At 49.3% G+C, this 19,955-nt stretch overlaps 1 protein-coding gene across 1 annotated transcript in view; it reads left to right on the top strand.

The window, feature by feature from the left end:
* Nucleotides 1-16,458, top strand: part of Nmt1 (N-myristoyltransferase 1) — a 36,374-nt gene extending 19,916 nt beyond the window's left edge. Inside the window, exons 4-12 of the mRNA XM_038327777.2 lie at nucleotides 4,784-4,902; nucleotides 7,432-7,523; nucleotides 8,668-8,784; nucleotides 10,096-10,266; nucleotides 11,192-11,300; nucleotides 12,996-13,166; nucleotides 13,822-13,989; nucleotides 14,743-14,880; nucleotides 16,107-16,458. Of these exons, the coding sequence (XP_038183705.1) occupies nucleotides 4,784-4,902; nucleotides 7,432-7,523; nucleotides 8,668-8,784; nucleotides 10,096-10,266; nucleotides 11,192-11,300; nucleotides 12,996-13,166; nucleotides 13,822-13,989; nucleotides 14,743-14,880; nucleotides 16,107-16,127 (1,106 nt within the window). The 3' untranslated portion in view covers nucleotides 16,128-16,458. The remainder of the gene's footprint in view (nucleotides 1-4,783; nucleotides 4,903-7,431; nucleotides 7,524-8,667; nucleotides 8,785-10,095; nucleotides 10,267-11,191; nucleotides 11,301-12,995; nucleotides 13,167-13,821; nucleotides 13,990-14,742; nucleotides 14,881-16,106) is intronic.
* The last annotated feature ends 3,497 nt before the right edge of the window (nucleotides 16,459-19,955 follow it).

Below are 19,955 nucleotides of genomic sequence, written 5' to 3'. Positions count from 1 at the left end.
CTGGTCTATATAGAAAGTTCCAGAACAGCCAGGGCCGTGTCGAGAGATCCTATCTCCAAAACAGAACAAAACGAAACAAGCTCTGCTTTGGAGAAGATGTAGTTGTCAGCTTGGCAACAACATGGATACGATTGTGAGATAAAGCAGGGGGAAGGGAACAGTGAGGGGATGCATGTGCCCGGATTCCAGAAGCCTTTGTCTGTCTGCTCCCCATAGCTGCAGTGAGCCTGGTAAGGAGCTAGAAGCATGGGAAGAGTCTCTCACTCTGCCTTGGTGAGGTCCTCATAGGCTGCTCTGTGATCTGGCCCAGGTTTTAGGTAGTTTCTTGGGTGAAGGCTCATGAGGAATTTGCAAGAAAATAACCTTGCTTCAGCCCAGAGAATAGGAGCCAGTGAAGAGATGAGTCGAGATTTGGTCTTGTCTGACCTGTGGCCAGTCAGAAATTACAGATTCTGTTTCATTGGGTCAGGGGATAAGAGGCACCTCCTTCACCCTCTAAGCTTAAACTAGTCTTCACGGCAGAGCCCTCTCACCTTTCCCTTCTGCAAGGGAAACACACCTTCTGTGTGGTTACTTTCTTTTCTCCCACTTAAACAGGAAGGTTTGGTTTGGTTTATCTTTGAAGTGGCTTTTTGTTTTCGAGACAAGGTCCTTGAACTTGTGGCCAGCCCTACTGCCTCAGCTGTCTAAACTGTGGGATTACAGGCATGAGCTACCATTCTCGTGGTTCATGAGGGACTATTGACTGTAAAGGTCATGCAGCATGTTGTGTTGAGTTGGAGCTCTTTGTGGCATAGACCTGCTATCCTTGCCACTTGGGAGGTAGAGGCAGAAGCAGCACAGTCAAGGCCAGCCTGAGCCACAGACAGAATGAGTTAAAGGCCAGTCTGGATAATGTAGCAAGACCTCTCAAAAAATAAAAAAGCATGCTGTGTTTATAACACATTTTACCTTTAATTAAACTCTGTTCTGCTAAAGAGGCCTAGAATTGTTCATAGTTTAGAATCCCTGAAAGTTCGCTTGTGAAGTCCTCCAGACGGTTTTCAATCTGGACCAGCGCATCTTAAACTTTTTCCAGTTGGGACTCCTTTTCTTTTCTTTCTTCCTTATTTATTTATTGTTTGGTTTGGTTTGGGTTTTTTTTTTTTTTTTTGTGACAGGGTTTCTCTTGTGTAGTCCTGGCTATCTTGGATCTCACTCTGTAGACCAGGCTGGCTTTGAACTCACAGAGATCTGCCTGCCTCTGCCTCCCGAGTGCTGGGATTGGAGGTGTGTGCCGCCATTGCCCATTAGTGATTCCTTTTAACCTGGAAGCTTGTGGTGTATAGGGACAGCTCAGTGTATAGGGATGGCTCGGTGGGGAAGGGCACTTGCTGCCAAACCTCATAACCTGAGTTTGATCCCTAGAACTTGATGGAAAGAGAAAAATGACTTCTTGCAACCTGTCTTCTGACTTCCACGTGTATACTGTGGCATGGAAGATAAAACCAAATTTCCAGGCTGGGCATGGTAATGTATAGCTGTAATCTCAACACTTGAGAAGTGGAGTTAGAAGGACTGGAGAGGTGGCTCAGAGGTTATGGATGACGAGTTCATTACCACCATCCCCATGAGACAAATCATAGCTGCCTGAGTAGCAGCTCCAGGGGATCCAGTGCCCGATTAGGACCTCTTAGGATTTATACAATTTATACAATGTGTCACTCATGGAAATATGTATCTTTAATAAAAATACCCTCATCCGAGAAGTTTCTCCTTGCAGTAGAAGGTAATTTGCAGAGTTGAGACCTGATCAGTGTGCAGAAAGTAAAGGGCTGCTGGGTGCTCAGCCCTAAGTAGGGTATTCACGTCACACCGCTCCTCCTAAGGTTCAGGGATCTTCAGAGAAGAGGAGGGAGAACAGTTGTAAGAGGTGGTAGTAGCATCTAGGAGAGTGTTCTGCAGACCCTACAGGGCATGTGTGAACTTGCGGCGATTGTGACAGCATGTGCAAGGCTTACACTAGCTCTTCCAGACAAAACCTCAGCTTTGCGTGGGAACTGTCGGCATTTGCTAGCTGCTGGGAGCGGGAGAGTCAGCTTTCTTTAATGATCTGACCCCTGGCGGGTTAACTACACTCCAGGACAGCCCACTCCCATCACCAGCTGCACAACAAAAACTGGACTCAGTGGAGAAAGAAAAATAAAATCTCAAGCTGGATGGAAATTGTTAAGAAAGTGGTAATGGGAGAGTTTGGCCGTGAATGTGTTCAGATACATTGTAAGAAATTTTCTAATGAAAATATTGTGGAAAATTAAAACAAATTAAGAGTTCAAAGCTAGGGGCTGGGGAGATGGCTCAGAGGTTAAGAGCACTGACTGCTCTTCTAGAGGTCCTGAGTTCAATTCCCAGCAACCACATGGTGGCTCACAACCATCTGTAATGAGATCTGGTGCCCTCTTCTGGCATGCAAGCATACAGGGAAGGAATGTTGTATACATAATAAATAATAAATCTTAAAAAAAAAAAAAAAAAGAGTTCAAAGCTAGCCTCCAATATGCATTGAATTTGAAATCAGACTGAACTACATGATATCACGTCTCAAAAAAGCATTTCCATAAGGGTATGCTTTTTTTGTTGCTGTGTTTTGAGACAGGGTTTCTCTGTAGAACAAACAGCCCTGGCTGTCCTGGAACTCACTCTGTAGACCAGGTTGGCCTGAAACTCACAAGTCCTCTACTTCCAAGTCCTAGGATTAAAGATGTGCACCACCACTGCCCGGCCAGATATGCTTCTTATTTTCACATAAAGAACTGAATCTCACTGGGCATGGACATCTGACTTTGCTGTAAAACAGGATGTTTCATTTATTTATGTGGGGGCTGGAGAGATAGCTCATGGTTAAGAACACTTGTTCTTGCAGAGGACCCAGGTTCAGTTTCCAGAACCTATGTTATGCAAACCATCCATAACTCCAGTTCCAGAGGATCTTACCCCTTCTTCTGACTTCCATGGGCACTAGGCACACATATGGTACATATACATACAAGCAGGCAAAACACTCATACACATAAAAAAATAAATAAGCTTAAAATTGTATGTGCCTACACCTGTGTGTGTGTTAGGTGTGCGTTTGTCCTCAGAGGCTAGGTAAGGGTGCCGTGCACCACATCCCCTGGAACTGGCCTTACAGGCCCATTCTGAGCCACCTGACATAGTCCTCTGTTAGAATAGGCTGCTCTTAATCACCACATTGTCTTCCAGCAGCCCTACAGTAGTCTTGATCTGAGCCAGCGTTTCTGTGACAGTTTGTTGGTATTTCATGGCATGTTGGCATGCACCGTGCAACATGCCCATGTGTATTCAGAGCCAAGGCAACAGTGAAGCCACACAACACTGCCTAGAATATCACGGACTTGGTACATGTTTAATTTTCAATTTGTTTTTGGTATGTATGTTCAAAACCTTATACAATTACCAAAATTTTCTGGACACCCCATACTTAGTATGGCTTGCAGTTTCAGAAGCTTTGGTCTGGAGCAGTTGTTACACGCCCTGAATGAGCGTGTCCCTCTTCGGACCATGTCATTCTTTCCTTGTTGAGGGTGCAGGAGCTTTTCTTCCCCTCAGCTCTCCCTGTCCCTCTGCGAGTCATAGCTGGCCTCCACCTCATGCTGCCCTTGGCTCTGCACCTCTGCCATGGGGGCTCAACACCTCCAGTACAGGAAGTAAGGGACTGAGGACAACTGGAAGGTGCTTAAAAGTACTCAGAGGGCTGGTATCTGGTGCATACCTGTAATCCAGCATTAGGAGGCTGAGACAGGGGTATTGCTGTGAGCCCAAGGCCAGCCTCTGGGCTACTTAGCATTCTTCTCTCTTAAAGAAAACAAAACTTTGACTCTCTGACAGCCTTTCTCCTCTTCAGCCTCATCTAGTTTCACTTCTCCCCTTCTTCTCAGCCTCCCAAGCTCTCCCACAGAGCAGGGGCCCCTCAGAGGGAGGCTTCCCAGCACAGTCTGCAGACCTGTGATTCAGCCTGGAGGCATTTGTAGTGCTCAAAGCACTGAGGCCCTGAGCTGGCAGTGGCTGTTAGCTGGCCCACAGGGCTGGAAGCTGAGACTGTAAGGCCAAGAGAGCCTGGCTTCTAGAAGCCATCATCTGACTGAGGAGTGAGCCCGGGTCTTTGCTCTTTACACAAAGGCAGGCTTGTTGCAGCTCCTTACAGATCTCCTCAGGTCAGGGAAGAGTGTCTGAGCTAGAACTTGACGACTCTTCACCAACCAGGAGGCAGGAAGCCAGATCAGCAATGACGAACATTTGTCATTCAGGAGCCTAAGGGAGATTTACAAGGTTTCCAAAAATGAACCACCCTGGATCCCAGAGAGGCTTCTAAGGCTTTGCCATGCATTGGCCCTCAACTAGGGACCAAGGTGACTGGAGAAAGAGTCTACAGTTGCCACGCATAGAGTGTTCTTCAGCTACACGGTTCTAGGGACAGGGGAAATTAGCTCTGGTGATTTTTTTTCTTCATATAAGGTCTCATGTAGCCCAGACTGACCTTAAAGTCGCTGTGTAGTAGAAGATGACCTTGAAGTTCTGACCCTTGGGCCTCTACCAAGTGCTGTCTTAGGCATGCACTGCTATGCCCAGGGTATATAGTACTGTGTTCACACCCAGGCCTTTGTACAAGCAAGTTGACCATGCTAGCAGGTGAGCCTCATCCCCAGCCTTCCAGTGAATGTTTTAAATGTGCTCTCCCTCCCCAGTGCTGGCCGACAGTTGACCCCTAGCTGTGCTCTTCTAGGTGAAGTGGTAAATACCCACGGGCCAGTGGAACCTGACAAGGACAACATTCGCCAGGAGCCCTACACTCTACCCCAGGGCTTCACCTGGGATGCCTTGGACCTGGGAGACCGTGGTGTGGTAAGTAGGCCTGGCTTGTAGGCAGTACTCTTAGGAGCCGAGCCACAGAGGGCTCAGCAGACCCCATCTGGTACCTTCTGGGCATGCCCCAGAATCCCCACGATAGACATTAGCATCTCATACTTGTAAGGCTGAAAGCTGTCCTCTGAAGTTTCTGACTGTAGAGTCATTATTATTATTATTATTATTATTATTATTATTATTATTATTATTATTATTATTTAGAGTCATTATCCTTTGTCGTTATTTTTGCTTTCTTTTGTTTGTTTTGTTTTTGAGACAGGGTTTCCTTATTATGTAGCCCTGTCTGACTTGGAACTCACTATATAGACCAGCCTGGCCTTGAATTCACAAAGATAACCTGCCTCTTTGCCTCCCAAGTGCTGGAATTAAAGGCATTCAGCACCACCATCGGCTGAGACTTGGTTTTATTCATTTTTATTTGTGTGGGATGTATGTGTGTGAGCATACACATGCTTTGGCACACATGTGCTGGTCAGAAGACAACTTTGTGGATTCAGTTCTCTCCCACCTTTGTGACAAACCGAGGCCAATGTTGAATGTCAGCTTTACCCACTGAGCCATCTTGCTGGCCCCCTTTTTCAGTAATTTTGAGGCAGGATCTTACACTGTAGTCTAGGCTGACCTTGTCTGTGTAGCTCTGGCTGTCCTGGAACTTGGCTCTGTAGACCAGGCTGGCCTCTAATCTAGAGATCTGCCTCCCTGGTGTCTAGGATTAAAGATGTGTGACACCACCACCCAACTTAAAAAATTATTTTTAATATGAGTTTGCATGTGGGTTTGTGAGTGTCTTAGAGTTGTCACTATGATAAAACACTGAGCAAAACGACTTGGGGAGGAAAGGGTTTATTTCAGCTCACAACTCCATAACTGACAGAATCAGGCTACTCTTACAGAGTCATTTTCTCAATTCATATTCCCTCTTTGCAGATATGTGTAGATTGTGTGAAGTTGACAAAAACTAGCCAGCACAGTACTTAAGAGTTTGGGGGACCCACAGAGGTCCTCTGAAGCAACAGCTGCAGATGGTTGTAAACCGCCTGATCTGGGTGTTGAGAAGTGAACCCGGGTCCTCTGGAAGAGCAGCAAATGCTCTTAACCACTGAGCCATCTCTCCAGCTCCTTATTTTGACTCCTGATATATGTATGGGGTGGAGGCAGGTGCATGTCCGTGAGTGTGCATAAGCAACTGTGCATCCATGTGTTTGATTCTTGTTTTTGAGACAGGGTCTAACTCTGTGGCCCTAGCAGGCCTGGAACTTGCTTTATAGACCAGGGTGGCCTTGAACTCTTGGAGTTCCAACTCCCTTTTGAGTGCTGGGATCACAGTCATGCTCCACCACGCCCAGCATCTGTTTTGGGTTTGTTCTATTTAGGTAGATATCTGCTGGTATCTTGTCACCAGCGCCTGATGATGGTGCTGGGGACTGAACCCGAGCTCTGTGCACACTGGACTAGTAGACAACTAACCTGTCAGCTGCCACTTTCTTTTTTGCCCTTGAGACAGCCTTATTATGTGGCCCTGGCTGGCCCTGAATTTGAGTTGGCCCTGCTTCAGGCCCGAGTGCTGGGATTGCAAGGCTACACCGTCACACCTGTTACCTCTTGTTTTGACATCAGGGACTGAGGAATTTGGACTTTCTTTCTCTGTAAGGAATGATGAAAATGTGAATATTCACTCTCCCCAACTTCTAATCACCACCTCCACCATACCTAGTTTAGGAACAGATCTGTTTTGGGGGTTCTGGGGGACAGGAGATAGAGAGGCACAGTGCTCGTGTGCCCCAGCGTACCTGTGGAGGTCAGAGGATAGCTCTAGACAGTAAGCTGGCGGAGACGGCTGCAAGGGCAAAAAAACAAACAAACAAAAAAAAAAAAAACAGAAATCTGGGGCTGGAGAGATGGCTCAGAGGTTAAGAGCATTGCCTGCTCTTCCAAAGGTCCTGAGTTCAATTCCCAGCAACCACATGGTGTCTCACAACCATCTGTAATAGGGTCTGGTGCCCTCTTCTGGCCTGCAGGCATACACACAGACAGAATATTATATACATAATAAATAAATAAATAAATAAATATTAAAAAAAAAACAGAAATCTGCACTAGATGATAAAAACAACTTTTTTGTTTCATTATGGCAGTGAGGTAGTTTCTTGACCAATCAGCGTTTTATTAAGCCAGTATGAGTGACAAATCTCTCCAGTGTACAAGAACGTTTCCCACAGCATTAACTCCCAAAATCCTTTCTCCAAAGCATGTTCACAGAAAACGGGACGCTATTCTAGATGCTGCTGTGTTCTGAAGTCTGCCCCCTAGTGGCTCTGTTTCTTATCACAACCATGGGTACTTGTTTTAAAAGAATTCTTGCCATGCCTGAGATGACACCGATGTGTGAGACTTGACGTGGTTTTCGTGGTTAGCCTTGTCCTTCTGTGACACTCAGAGCCACGGGGCGTTGGAGTTGGCGTCCACTTGTCAGAACACCTCAGTGAGCTACTTGTTTCTCTGCAGCTGAAAGAACTTTACACCCTTCTGAATGAGAACTACGTGGAAGATGACGATAACATGTTCCGATTCGATTACTCCCCAGAGTTTCTCCTGTGGTAAGTTGTAAGGGGTGTCTTTATTATAATTTTATTTAACTTGTAAACAATAGAAATTTATTTCTCATGGTTCTGGAGGCTAGCTCAAAAAAAGATCTGTGTCTGGTAATAGCCTAGCCAGCTCCGAGATCTCTTCCAGTTTTAAGGGCAAAGCAGATAGCAGAACCACAAAGGAGCATGAAGTTCTCATCCTTCCCGAGAGCCAGCCTTTGAGTGGCCAGCTGCTGTGTGCTTGAGTTCGTGCATCTGGAGACTTGCTTTAAGTGGTGCTTAGGACTGGAGCCTTCCTTAAAATAGATTGGCTGTGGGAAACGTGCGGAGTTGGTACCCAGACCCTCTACCATATGGCGACCTTTTGAAGGAAAGAAGGGCAGATGAGACCTACTAAGATTTGAAAGAAAGTTCTTCACTACCCAGTTAATGGGCATGCTCATTATAGAAAATGGCTTTTCCTGGATGAGCCTATTAGCTCATCTATTAGCCTGAGCTACGTTTAGCTTCTAAGAAGATAGACGCATGAGGCTGAAGTCGAGCGGGATTACCCCAGTGCGTAGGGGAAGCAGTGAGAGCAGAGACGCTCCAAGGCGCAGATGGCAAAGCCAGGGTTCCCAAGTTAGTACTAACCAAAAGACCACCAGCCTCCAGATGGTAATCCTTCAGCTCAGGCTCTGAGATGAACATAGAGACTAGGCATGGTGGCAGGAGGTAGAGACAGGCAAATCTCTGCGTTCAAGGCCAGCCTGTTCTGCATAGAGGGTTCCAGGGCAGCTGTTTCAGAAAATAAAAACACAGAACCTAGCATAGGGGTGTACTTATGGCAGAACCAAGATGGTCACAAGTTTGAGGTCAGCCTAGGGTACATAGAGAACCTGCTAGAGAAAAGCGACAAATAAAGGCTTATTGCCAAAGAACTTGCTAGAATATAATGTGCAAGACTGGGCACAATCTCCAGCATTACCGAGAAAAAGATGCTTCGAGAAACACCTGTGATTTGATTCTCTTGGAGTCTAAAGAGGAGGTAGTTAGTTGTTGAGTCCAGGGAAGAGGTAGGACTGGGTCAGGGCCCAGCATGGCTCGGGATCCTAAGTGGCTCTCCAGCCTGCTGTTAGCGGTAGTACAGCGCCTGTCCTTGTCTTTCTTCCAGGGCTCTGCGGCCACCTGGCTGGCTCCCACAGTGGCACTGCGGAGTTCGAGTGGTCTCAAGTCGGAAACTGGTTGGGTTCATCAGTGCCATCCCAGCGAACATCCACATCTACGACACGTAAGCACCAGCACTGTCACTGCCGCCTTGCTGGTATGGGAGGAAGAAGAAAGCTACATGTTTACCTATGAAAGGAAGGTGGAGGGCCCGGTGAAGCATCCATATGCTGGGAATAAAACTCACCGTGGGGACCGTGTGTTTGACATGCATGGTGGCCCTTTAATCCCAGCCTGGGGTGACAGGCAGGTGGATTTCCGTGAGTTCAAGGCTAGCCTGATCTACATAGCAAGTTTCAGGCCATCTAAGGCTCCATATTGAGACTCTCTGAGTTGTAGCTGGTAGCTGTTAATTATTTTTCCTTAGCCGACAAATCTCTCCAATGCAGTAATCCAAATCAAACCAGATCAGACCAAATTAGAAGATGCCCAGGTTTAATGAATGCCAACACTCCCTGGTGGCTCCATGGGAAAACACAGAGAGTGGGGGAAGGAGAACCAGAACGGCCACGGAAAACTGGGAGACCACTTATTTATTGTCTGGGGGGTAATTTAAATAGCCTGTGGGAGTGGTCTTGACCCTTCCTGGGGAGGGGTCCCCTCTTGGTAGACTTTCTCGGAGGTAGAGTTTGGATTGAAGCAAAACTCCCAGGGGAGGGAGCTTTGAAATGGAACTTTCCTCCCAACATTTCAAGATGGATGCCAGGGGGCTGGGGTGAAGCCCCCCCAATCAAACATCAGCCTTGTCTGTGACCTATGCTGAGGCCATCCACTTCTGCATTCCTGCCCCAGTCACATGGTGAGATACTTGACAGCTTCAGAAATGGGCAGGAGCCAGTGTGACCCAGATTGAGATGGGCTCACTGTCATCCGCTGCAATCTCCTGGGTCTGCAGGCTGTATGATGATTCTTGTGGGAATCAAAATCTTAGAGTATCCGTCAGTAGTGGTACAAACCTATAGTCTAAACTGCGTCTTGGGAGGTAGAGGAAAGAGGGGCGGCGATGGCTCGAGGCTGGCCTGAGTTACTTAGTGAGTTGAAGGTCAACCTTGTCTCAGACCTAGATTAGCCTTGATTTACTCTGGGGTTTCTTAATGCTACTTGGGTGTCTTGCTACAGGTGGGACTCTGCAGCCCACTCACAGGGATTCCACGGGGAGATGCTCGTGCTGCCTTCAGATAAAGGCATTCACAGGCTTCCCTCTTCCCCTCTGAAGCAGAGGATGCCAGGCAAGCTGGAAAGCGGTAGTGGGTGGGATCCCCAGTCACTGCTGGTACAGATGACAGCAAAGTGCACCCTGCAGGTGTGGCTCCGCCAAGGGATTCCTACCACGTCGTGGGGGACGCCTTGGCAGCCAGCATTTTGCCTCCTTCAGAGAGAAGAAGATGGTGGAAATCAACTTCCTGTGCGTCCACAAGAAGCTGCGCTCCAAGAGGGTGGCTCCAGTCTTGATCCGCGAGATAACCCGGCGGGTCCACCTGGAGGGCATTTTCCAAGCTGTTTACACCGCGGGAGTGGTACTGCCAAAGCCTGTTGGCACCTGCAGGTAAAAATTGCTTCCTGTGGGTCTCAGGAATGCAGGTGCCTGGCTCTAGCAGAAAATAATGTCACCGAGACACAGCATTGCCCTGCTCTGTGCCTGCTCAGTGGGGTGTGGGTGGCTGGGCGACTAGCAGGAGCCAGGTGGGGAACATTTTGGGACTGTGGGGGAGGGTGTGGTTCAGACCAACTGGAAAGAAATTCTCAAATCAGATTGCCACCGTTTTTTGGTTTTTGGTTTTTTTTTTTTTTTTTTTTTTTTTGGTTTTTCGAGACAGGGTTTCTCTGTGGCTTTGGAGCCTGTCCTGGAACTAGCTCTTGTAGACCAGACTGGTCTCGAACTCACAGAGATCCGCCTGCCTCTGCCTCCCGAGTGCTGGGATTAAAGGCGTGCGCCACCACCGCCCGGCTACCGGTTTTGTTTTTAAGGATGAGGCCAAACCTGGGTTTTTACAGAAAAATGCCTTTAAGTTTTAAGTATTTGACTTGGCTTCATTTATGAATATTTTGTGGATCAGAGGGAGCTTGTCTGATCCCTGTGTGATCTAAGGACAACCTCCACCTTGGAAAATTGCTTGAAACAATAGAATAATCTCTGCCTAGAGAACGCAAAATTAATAACCCCAGGTGAATAGAGAAGAGGCTGAAGAGAGGATGGGCACATCTGCCAGTCTTCTCTGACCTGGTTCCTGAGCTGCTGTGCTCCCCAGACAGCTGCTCCACAGGAGAATGGCTTTTGAAATGGAAAACTAGGGAGGAAGTTCTTGGAGGGCCGTTGGCAGCCCTGACGACTGGAGAAAGCTGAGCCTGCGCCTCCAAAAAGGGACTCATGACACCTGCTCACCATCTGGAGGTTCCCTGCCCTTGTCCTCCAAATTAGCGGGACCAGCCAGAGTCCTCTGAGGTCAGACAGGACATTTGTGTCCCTACAGGTACTGGCATCGGTCCCTAAACCCTCGGAAACTGATTGAAGTGAAGTTCTCCCACCTGAGCAGAAATATGACCATGCAGCGCACCATGAAGCTGTACCGACTGCCGGAGGCCAGTGGTGCTTGGGTGGTGGGCAGGCGTGGGGCTGGGGGGCAGGCGCAGGGATTGGGGGAGCCCCTAGTCACCAGGTTCTTGTGTCTCACTGTCTACAAGGGTTATTTTTATTTCATTTTCTTGGTTTTCCCAAATCTCTGCCTGACTTACTTAGCATCCCTGCTGTCTGCTGACTGGTATTAAAGGCATGTGCCACCACCACCCCAGCAAGAACCTAGATTTCTGCTCCCTCCCCACACCCAGAATGGCTCTGAGGGATTGCACAGCCTGGAGTAACCAGGTCTTCGGTTCTAGATCTCAGTCTGCCTACTTTCCCAAAGAAATGCGTGTCTCGTTCTCTAGTCATGCTTGCTTTCAGGACTGACCTGTGACCTGGCCTCAGCACATCCAGGCAGCCTGTCAATCCATACAGAGTGCTTGCTGCTCAAACGTCTGCTAGGTTAAATCAGTCGATCTGTACATGGGCTTTCTCGCCTTGGCTGAGGTCTCACACTGCATTAGGTTCCTTGTCCTGTTTGAGAGAGTGCTACATCGTAGTACTTATTGCCAAAACAGATTTGGAAAGCTGAGTGTGGTGTCTTGTGCCTGTGATCCCAGTAGTCAGGACGAGGAAGATGAGGAGTTCAAGGCCAGTCTTGGTATAGCAAGCTTAAGGCCAGCCTGGGCTACATGAGACCCTGTGGGGGGGGGGGGGGGAGAAAGGAGAGATTGGAAAAAAAGTTAGGGCTGTGGGAGATGGTCTTCTCAGGTGTTCTGGAATCCAAAAGAGTGTGTGGATCTTCCTATATTTGGGTAAGAAACCCAGTGTGGGTATATTTTCAGGGTTTAAAAGGTCACTGTGGGGACAGCCGTGGTGAATGAGGTCAGCAAGCATTTCCTAGAGAGATCAAAATTATCAAGGAAATTTGAAGGGTAGAGGTCCAGTCTGAAGTTTTGTGCACATGCATTTCTGTGTCTAAACAATCTCCAGTGCCGTTCTCTGCCTTCTGCTTTGTCTTGTGGTAGGGTCTCTTTATGTTTGCCTGTGTACCCCAGGCTGACTGGCCCAAGTTAATCTGCATTCCTACTGTCTGCCTCTTTTCTCCCTGGAGGAGCAATAGGTGCTTACACTATTGCATCTGGCTTTTACATGGGTTGTGGGGATTTGAACTCAGGTCCTCACACACAGTAAGCACTTTTACCCACTGCACCATCTCCCCAGCTCCACACTGAAGTTGTAAAAGTGGGCCCTGTCCTGGTTGTATCAGGCAGTGACAGGCATGTATCATTTGTGACTCTGCTATTTTCAATTTGGACCAGCACTCTTGTGTGGCCTGAGCCTCTGGGGATAGTCTGCTAGCTCTAGGACTTGTTTCCACAGGATCATGTGATTTCCTTCCACTGAATTCGATTGGCCCTAGGGTAGCAGGTCACATGCTTTGTGGAGAGGGACACAAGGAAGGGAGGGAGGCCTATATTTTCTTAGGGTAGACTAGACCCACATAGATAGAAACGAATGTCACCGGCTTTGCCCCAACATTAGCCCTGCCAAGGAGGGAAGAGCGAGCCAGATTCCAAGAGGTAGGCTGAGTCTGGGTGCTCCAAGGTCTAGGGGTGATGCTGAGGATGGCCTGGGTTTTGCTCTTGAGGGCTCTGTGGGCAGGTCCAGGCTGATAGGCACATCTGATGCCATCTTTTCTGTCCCCCTTCCAGACCCCCAAGACAGCTGGGCTACGACCAATGGAGAAGAAGGACATTCCAGTGGTGCACCAGCTGCTCACCGGGTACTTGAAGCAGTTCCACCTCACGCCGGTCATGAGCCAGGAGGAGGTGGAGCACTGGTTCTACCCCCAAGAGAACATCATTGACACTTTTGTGGTAGAGGTGAGTTGGCCATCCAATCCCAGAGAAACAGCTGCGTTCCCAGAGAGCTGGTATCACCATGTTAGGCTTCCTGAAGTCTTTGTTTGGTCCTCAACAAACCGGGGTCATAGTTTACATTTGTTGAAAGATACGTCTGATCAATACAGAACAGAGAGTACCACACCTCTTAATCAAGTGAGCCTCTGCCTCTGTTTGAGCTAGTGTAGCCCAGACACTAAAGCCGAAGTCTGAGAGTGTGAGCCACATGAAGAAATTCCTGGCCGTGCCCAGCAGAGTTTCTTAGCCCACAGTCCAGCCTAGTTGTCCTCAAGAGCCCTTAGCCTCTTGTCGCACATGCAGTGTTCACCCCTTCAGCTGCCTGATAATGGGGTGAGAGCCGGGCAGTGATGGCGCAGGCCTTTACTCCCAGCACTAGCACTCGGGAGGCTGCGGCAGGCAGATCTCTGAGTCTGAGGCCAGCCTGGTCTGTAGAGTGAGTTCCAGGGCAAATCCTAAAGCTACAGAGAAACCTGTCTTAAAAAAAAAAAAAAAAAAAGAGGACAATGAGGAGAAAGAAAGACAAGAAAGAAGGGGAAATGGTGTAAGAGTAAGGTGGTCTCTGGCTGCCTGTTGTCTGCATGTGTGATAATGCCTGTTTATTTCATCTTTCCTTCAGAATGCGAACGGTGAGGTGACTGATTTCCTGAGCTTTTATACACTTCCCTCTACCATCATGAACCATCCAACCCACAAGAGTCTAAAAGCTGCTTACTCCTTCTACAACGTCCACACCCAGACCCCTCTTCTAGACCTTATGAGCGACGCCCTTGTTCTAGCCAAAATGGTGAGGAGTAGACCAGACCAGACGGTCTGGGGAAACTCGAGGGAGGGCCTTTTAGCAGTAGTGAGCACAGCTCAGGAGTTTGCTACCCATGGCTGGGAGGCCTTGAGCTTCCTTAGTCCCCACTCTCAGAGTCCCAGCAGCTCTCAGCCACACTCCAGGCTGGAAGAGGTTGGAGTCACTGAATCCTTGGTTGGGGAGCTGACTGGGCAGCCAGCTTCAGGGTTCGGGTTCTTTTGGCTCTGCAGCATGGGAGAGGAGCCTGGGCTCTGCCCTGGTGAATGATTGGAGTGGCTGGCTGGAAGGCGGAGGTGGTAGGCCTCTCGTCAGCCGGTCTTCTTGCTCTTCTTCTCAAGGTTCCTATGCCTACTTAGGCCCAGGCCAGCCTCTGTGGGCAGGCCAGTCCTTCTCCATGAGAACAGATCAAGTTGGTGAGATTTTAGAAGTGTCCTTGTCACAGCGTCAAGCAGCCTGTAATGCATGTCATAACAGTGCACACTGGGAGCCTGGGAGTTGAATGGCCATAGAGTTAGGGAGCTGATAGGAACTGACTCTTTGGGGAGGAGCAGGCTCCAGTTTTGATCCTCTCGGAGAGACACTGAGGACGGTCTTGGAAGTTAGTACATCTGGAGACCTCAGTGCTAACTGGAGTTTAGTTTGCGGACCAGGATGTAGCTGGAGCCTCCGGAGGAAGTGCCCTATGGCTGGCTGCCCTCCTGGCCTCACCTCTTGTCATTTCTCCTTGCTACCCTGCAGAAAGGGTTCGACGTGTTCAATGCACTGGATCTCATGGAGAACAAGACATTCCTGGAGAAGCTTAAGTTTGGCATAGGGGACGGCAACCTGCAGTATTATCTGTACAATTGGAAGTGCCCTAGCATGGGGGCTGAGAAGGTATGTATGTCACAGCCGGCTGCTCCAGCGTTGTAAAACAGCACAGAAATACTGCGTCAGTCCAGGCCTCCAGTTGGTGCTTAGGCCTTGAAAAGTCAGATCCACCTGATGACCAGGCCAGCTGGTGAGGGTGGGCAGGCAAGGAGCCTCTCTTCTGTCTGTTGGGGCAGGGCGTCCGATGCTGTCGTTTTTGTTTACTGGTCCTGAAGTTGAACCCACAGCCTCATGTATGCTAGATAACTGTGTGCCTTGAATTTTTTTCTTTTGTTTTTTTCTTTTCTTTTTTTTTAAATTTATTTATTTATTTTACACACCAGCCAGTTTCCCCTCCCTCCTCTCCTCCCATTCCTGCCTCCCCGTCCACTCTTGCTCTGTCTCCATTCAGAAGGGATAAGGCCTCCCATGGGCGTCAACAAAGCATGGCATATCATGTTGAGGCAGGAACCAAGCTCCTCCTCCTAGCATCAAGGCTGGGCAAGGCATCCCACCATGGGGGATAGGTTCCAAAGAGCCAGCTCATGTGTCAGAGACAAGTCTTCCTTAAATTTAAATGTGTGTGTGTGTGTGTGTGTATTTAATTTGAGACAGAGTCTCACTATGTAGCCTAGAACTTGCCATGTTGACCAAGATGGAATCGAACTCACAGGTCAAAGAGTCCACCTGCCTTTGCTTCCCAAATGCTGGGACTAAAGGTGTGACACCCTACTTTGTTCTTTTTGGGGTACAGGATCTCACTAAGTTGCCCAGGCTGGCCTTAACCTCAGACTTTGAACTTAAGGTTCTCCTGCCTCCTGTTCTTGAGGAGCCAGAGTCACAGACCTGCACCATCAGGTCCACGGTTTTGAGGAACTCATGAGTTGAACTACACATTGTTAGCCAGTTAGGGTCTGTGTTTCCTTTTCTGGGCTGCCATTCTTGTCTCAGTGCGGCCCTTTCTTGCCCCTTCATCCCCCACCTCCTCAGGGCATCCAGTGTTTACGGTGTGCTGCCCGTGAGCTGGGTGCGCAGGTGCATTGCTCTTCAGGTTGCCACTGCTGCCTTCCTTTAAGGGTCTGATAGAAGTATGCACCCAGTGAAGGCTGGGTACAAAGCCTGCCCACAGCCTCTGCTCTCCCACAGTAGACGTTTTCCTCTGAGCTCGGTGGGACTGAATCACAGGACTGGGGAGACAGGAAAGCCCTGGACGTTGTCAACTCAACATGACCTTTCCCCGTTGGCTCTCCTAGGTTGGGTTGGTGTTACAGTAACCAGTTGCCAGTGAGATTCTGGATAAAGCCACTGAGAATTCAAACCAGGAAGCGGAACCCCACCACTTGTTGGTCCAACTTTCACAAACGTGAGATTTCTGGCAAACAGAACAGAACTGAACCGGCTTTATCAAACCGCCAGCGAACTTGACAATTACATTGCAATGGCGTAGGCTGCGTGATGTCACCTTTGGCCATGTTTCTGGTCTCCCTGTTTTCAGTGAATAGCATCCTCGTGCAGCCGTGATCAAGGGAATGTAACTGCTGAACCTAGCTCGTGATTGGCATATTATGGAGTTAACGGGTGAATAATAAAAGTATATATATTATATATATATAAATATTTTAAATATCTTTCATGTTCCAAATGTACAAGGATGTTGGTCTCTAATGAAAAAAAGAAGCTGAATCCAGTCATTCTACAAAATTAGAGCCCTAGAGCAGTGGCAGGCAGACATGGATGGCACAGTTACTGTTTCTTCAGAAGCAAGTGGCTCTTCTTGGGGATCTAGGGAGCCACACCCGGTCCCCCTTTGGAATTGGCTGCCTGGCTAGCTTTGAACAAGAAGGGAAGGTGGAGGGGCTGCTAGCTCAGGAGAGGGCTTGCATCTCCAGGATGGCAGGACAAGCTCCTGGGGTGGGCTGACCTGGGAAGAGGCCAGACTCCTACATTCTGAGACTAGGAAGTGGTGACAGTCACGGAAACAGATTTCCTTAATCGAGTCCCTCTTCCACCTCCTGGACCTTCTCCCAGAGGAGACGATCCAACCAAGTGATTTTAAAGGCTTTTGAGCCGGCTGGTGCCAACTTTCCAGGCACACGTTCCTTGTGAGACTTTGCCTTCACTACCTAGGATGGTCGGCTATTTCAAAGGGACCTTGGACCTCTATAGTATCTGGATCTTGTGGAGACCATGTCAGTGCAAGCTGTCATCTTGGTGCAAAGAGGGAGTATGCCAGGGAGGCTGAGCAGGAGTAGTGTGGTGATGCCCAGGCCTTCAGCCCCTGCCTGTGCCTTCGCACCCATCCGCTGTCTCCTTCTGTGCTCCTTTCTCTCCTTTCCAGGATGTGCAGCCCACAGTGGCAGCAATAAAAAGTCACTAGAGATGATCTAGACTTGGCACATCACCACTGTCTGATTACCACCAGTGCTGTTGTGTGCGTTTTTGTGGTGGCAGTGATGGTCATTGATGCTGCCAGCTCCTCCAGAAGTGATCGAGCCCCTGAGCACATGGCTGCCCATGTGGGCATTCTACAGTGGGGTTCAGCCAAGTGGCCTAGGAGGACTGGGCTGTACTGTCAGCAAGCCACATCCAGCTCCTTGTAACTTGTGCTCTAGGAGAAAGCCCCAAATGATATGTAGTGGGGGTTTCCTTGCTCTTTCACCTCTTGGCATCTTGGGGGCGGGTGGTGGGGAGCTTGTAGGGGAAGGAAGCCTTAGCCACGAGCCAGGTTCAGTCTTGTCCCCTGAACTGAAGCTGTTCTGCGGGCGAGCAGGGGTTTGCATCAGGCTGCGACTTCTACAGAATCTACCGCTGCATCTCATCAGCTGAAGGGAATGTGTGCTTGGGATGCTGCCTGCTTCCGTAGACTGCTGCTGTGGGGTTCTCCTCAGAGGGTTCAGGACCCTTCTTCCTGTCAGTGTCCTGTGCTGCGAACTGCAAATGCCAGCAAAGGGGGCTGACTTGTGACGCCAAGGTACTCAGACCAAAGAAGCTGCTGCTCTTGGCAAAATGTGCACTGAGTTCTACAGATGGGAGGAGTCAAAGAGGCAGGGGCTCCCCTCAGCCTCACAGTCATCAGACGCGCGGTGTTCTAAGGAACAAAGCACTCCAGTCTTTCCTACTTGGGCGGGCCTGGAATGTGGAAAGGCCTCCTCTCTTCATCGTCATCAGTTGGGAGCCAGCTCTCAGCTCAAATTGCCTCTGAGATTTGGGGTGTACAAACCTGGAGTGAGCTTTGGTTTCATTGACCCCGGTCATGGAACAAAACAGTGAGTCCTAGGGGCTGCCCTGGAAGAAACAGATCCGCTGGCAACAACTCTGTCCCCAAAACCAGGTGACTTGCTCTACTTCTGCCTCATGATGGGCACCCTGCCCAGGTCTGCAGGAGTTGGCTCAGGGTTGTTTTTAAGTCTTGTTTTTATCCAAACTGTCCTGGTGTCTTCATTCAACCCTCATGTGAACAGGGGCTAAGGAGCACCGTCACGGGGGTCAAAGCTGCTCCACAGTCTTAGAAGAATGGCAGCCCTGTGACTGGCTTGAACCAAACAAGAAGGGCCCTGGGGCCGCCAAACTGACCTGTCTCAGTCAGCCACTGTTAGAAGGCCTCTGTGGGCCTGGTCCCAGCCCTCCGTCATGTACTTAAGACCTTCCCTCCCTGCCTTTAGATTGACTCTACCATGAATTACAGTCTGTAGGAAGTGAGCTGGGTAGAAAAGCCTTAACCCTGGATTGAGGCCTACATGGGGCTCACTCCCACTCGTGCCTGTGTCTGGAGATGTTGGCATCTGAAGGTTGACTCACACCAAGCTCTACTAACACTTTTTTTTTTTTTTAATGGAAAATTTCAGGCCTTGCCCTTCTTTTTGCCATTTGTCCTCCTTACTGGCACTCTGAAGCAGGTGTCTTTGTGGTATTGAATTCTGTCTCCAAAGATGACCAGCATTAAACCAACCTGGGGGCCTGTAGGCCCTGGACAGTTTTCATTGACCTGTCTACAGCCTAAGAGAGAGAGGCTCTCAGGTCAGGAAAGGGAACTAGATTGTCTCTTGTGGTGTGGTAGGCCTGCCCTGGAACTAGAGGAGACCTGTCTTGTCCTGCTGCAAAGCGCAAGCCAGTCTCCAGACACTCACCTAAGGAGATTTAGGACAGTCTCATTGACTTAAACTGACTGAGTGGCAAGCAGGTGCTGCATCTGGGGCCAGGGAGAGGGCTTCACTTTTGTTTTGGCTTTTCTTTGGGCTGTACTGGGGGCATTCATTGCCGGGGTGGGGGTGGGGGGCAGAGATACCAAACGCGTTGTTCCACACAGTACATCTATCTCACTTGTTTCTAATAAAGGAAGCAGCTCAACGTACTGGTCTTTCCTGGTGTTCCTCTGGTCAGCAGCAGGTGGCAGTGGAGTAGGGCCCAGGTTAGGACGAGGTGACAGGAAAGTCCTGCTCCCCGGGACCACCATCACCAGGGCAGCCTTACAAGATCTCTTTTAGGGCACATACGACATTCTCCCTAGCCTTTCCCATCCCACAGAGGAGCTGGCACTGAGGCATCAGTGAGAAGAACCTTACACGTGCTCAGCAAAAATTCTGCCACCAGTGTGCGTGTGTGCATGCGTGTGTGTGTGTGTGCGCGCGCACATGGCGGGGGGAGAGGGAGATGGTGGAGGCACACCTGCCTCAGGGGTCCTCTTCTCCCCTTCCAGACATTGAACTCGGGTCAGCAATTCTGCAACAAGCACTTACCTGCTGATCCTAGCCCTCGTTTGACCTTTTATTTGAGACAGTCTCAGTAGGAGTCCAAGGCTGGCCCTTTAACTTGTCCAGCTCCAGCCTCTCACGTAGCTGGGATTAAAGGCCTGTCCCACCAGGCCCAGCTAAAGAATGCTGCTGTACTGTGGGTTAGCTCAGAGAGGCAAAGCCCTTCTGGGACCTCCAGCTCCCTCTAGCGGTGCTTTTTTTTTCCAACATGACAGGTTGCCAGGCCCTGTAACCTGTTTGCTTTTCACTGTTCTTTTCCTGTGGAAATTACCCATCCTGACCCGTGGTCCTTTCCAAACCCCTAGAGCTAGCACATCCCGACTGGACTTGGCTTCAGCTGTGTCCCCGCCA

The sequence above is a fragment of the Arvicola amphibius genome, chromosome 4, assembly GCF_903992535.2.
Source record: "Arvicola amphibius chromosome 4, mArvAmp1.2, whole genome shotgun sequence".
In the NCBI taxonomy this organism is placed as follows: Eukaryota; Metazoa; Chordata; class Mammalia; order Rodentia; family Cricetidae; genus Arvicola; species Arvicola amphibius.
Note: the sequence above shows the minus strand (reverse complement) of the source record. Positions and strands in the feature narration are given on the sequence as shown.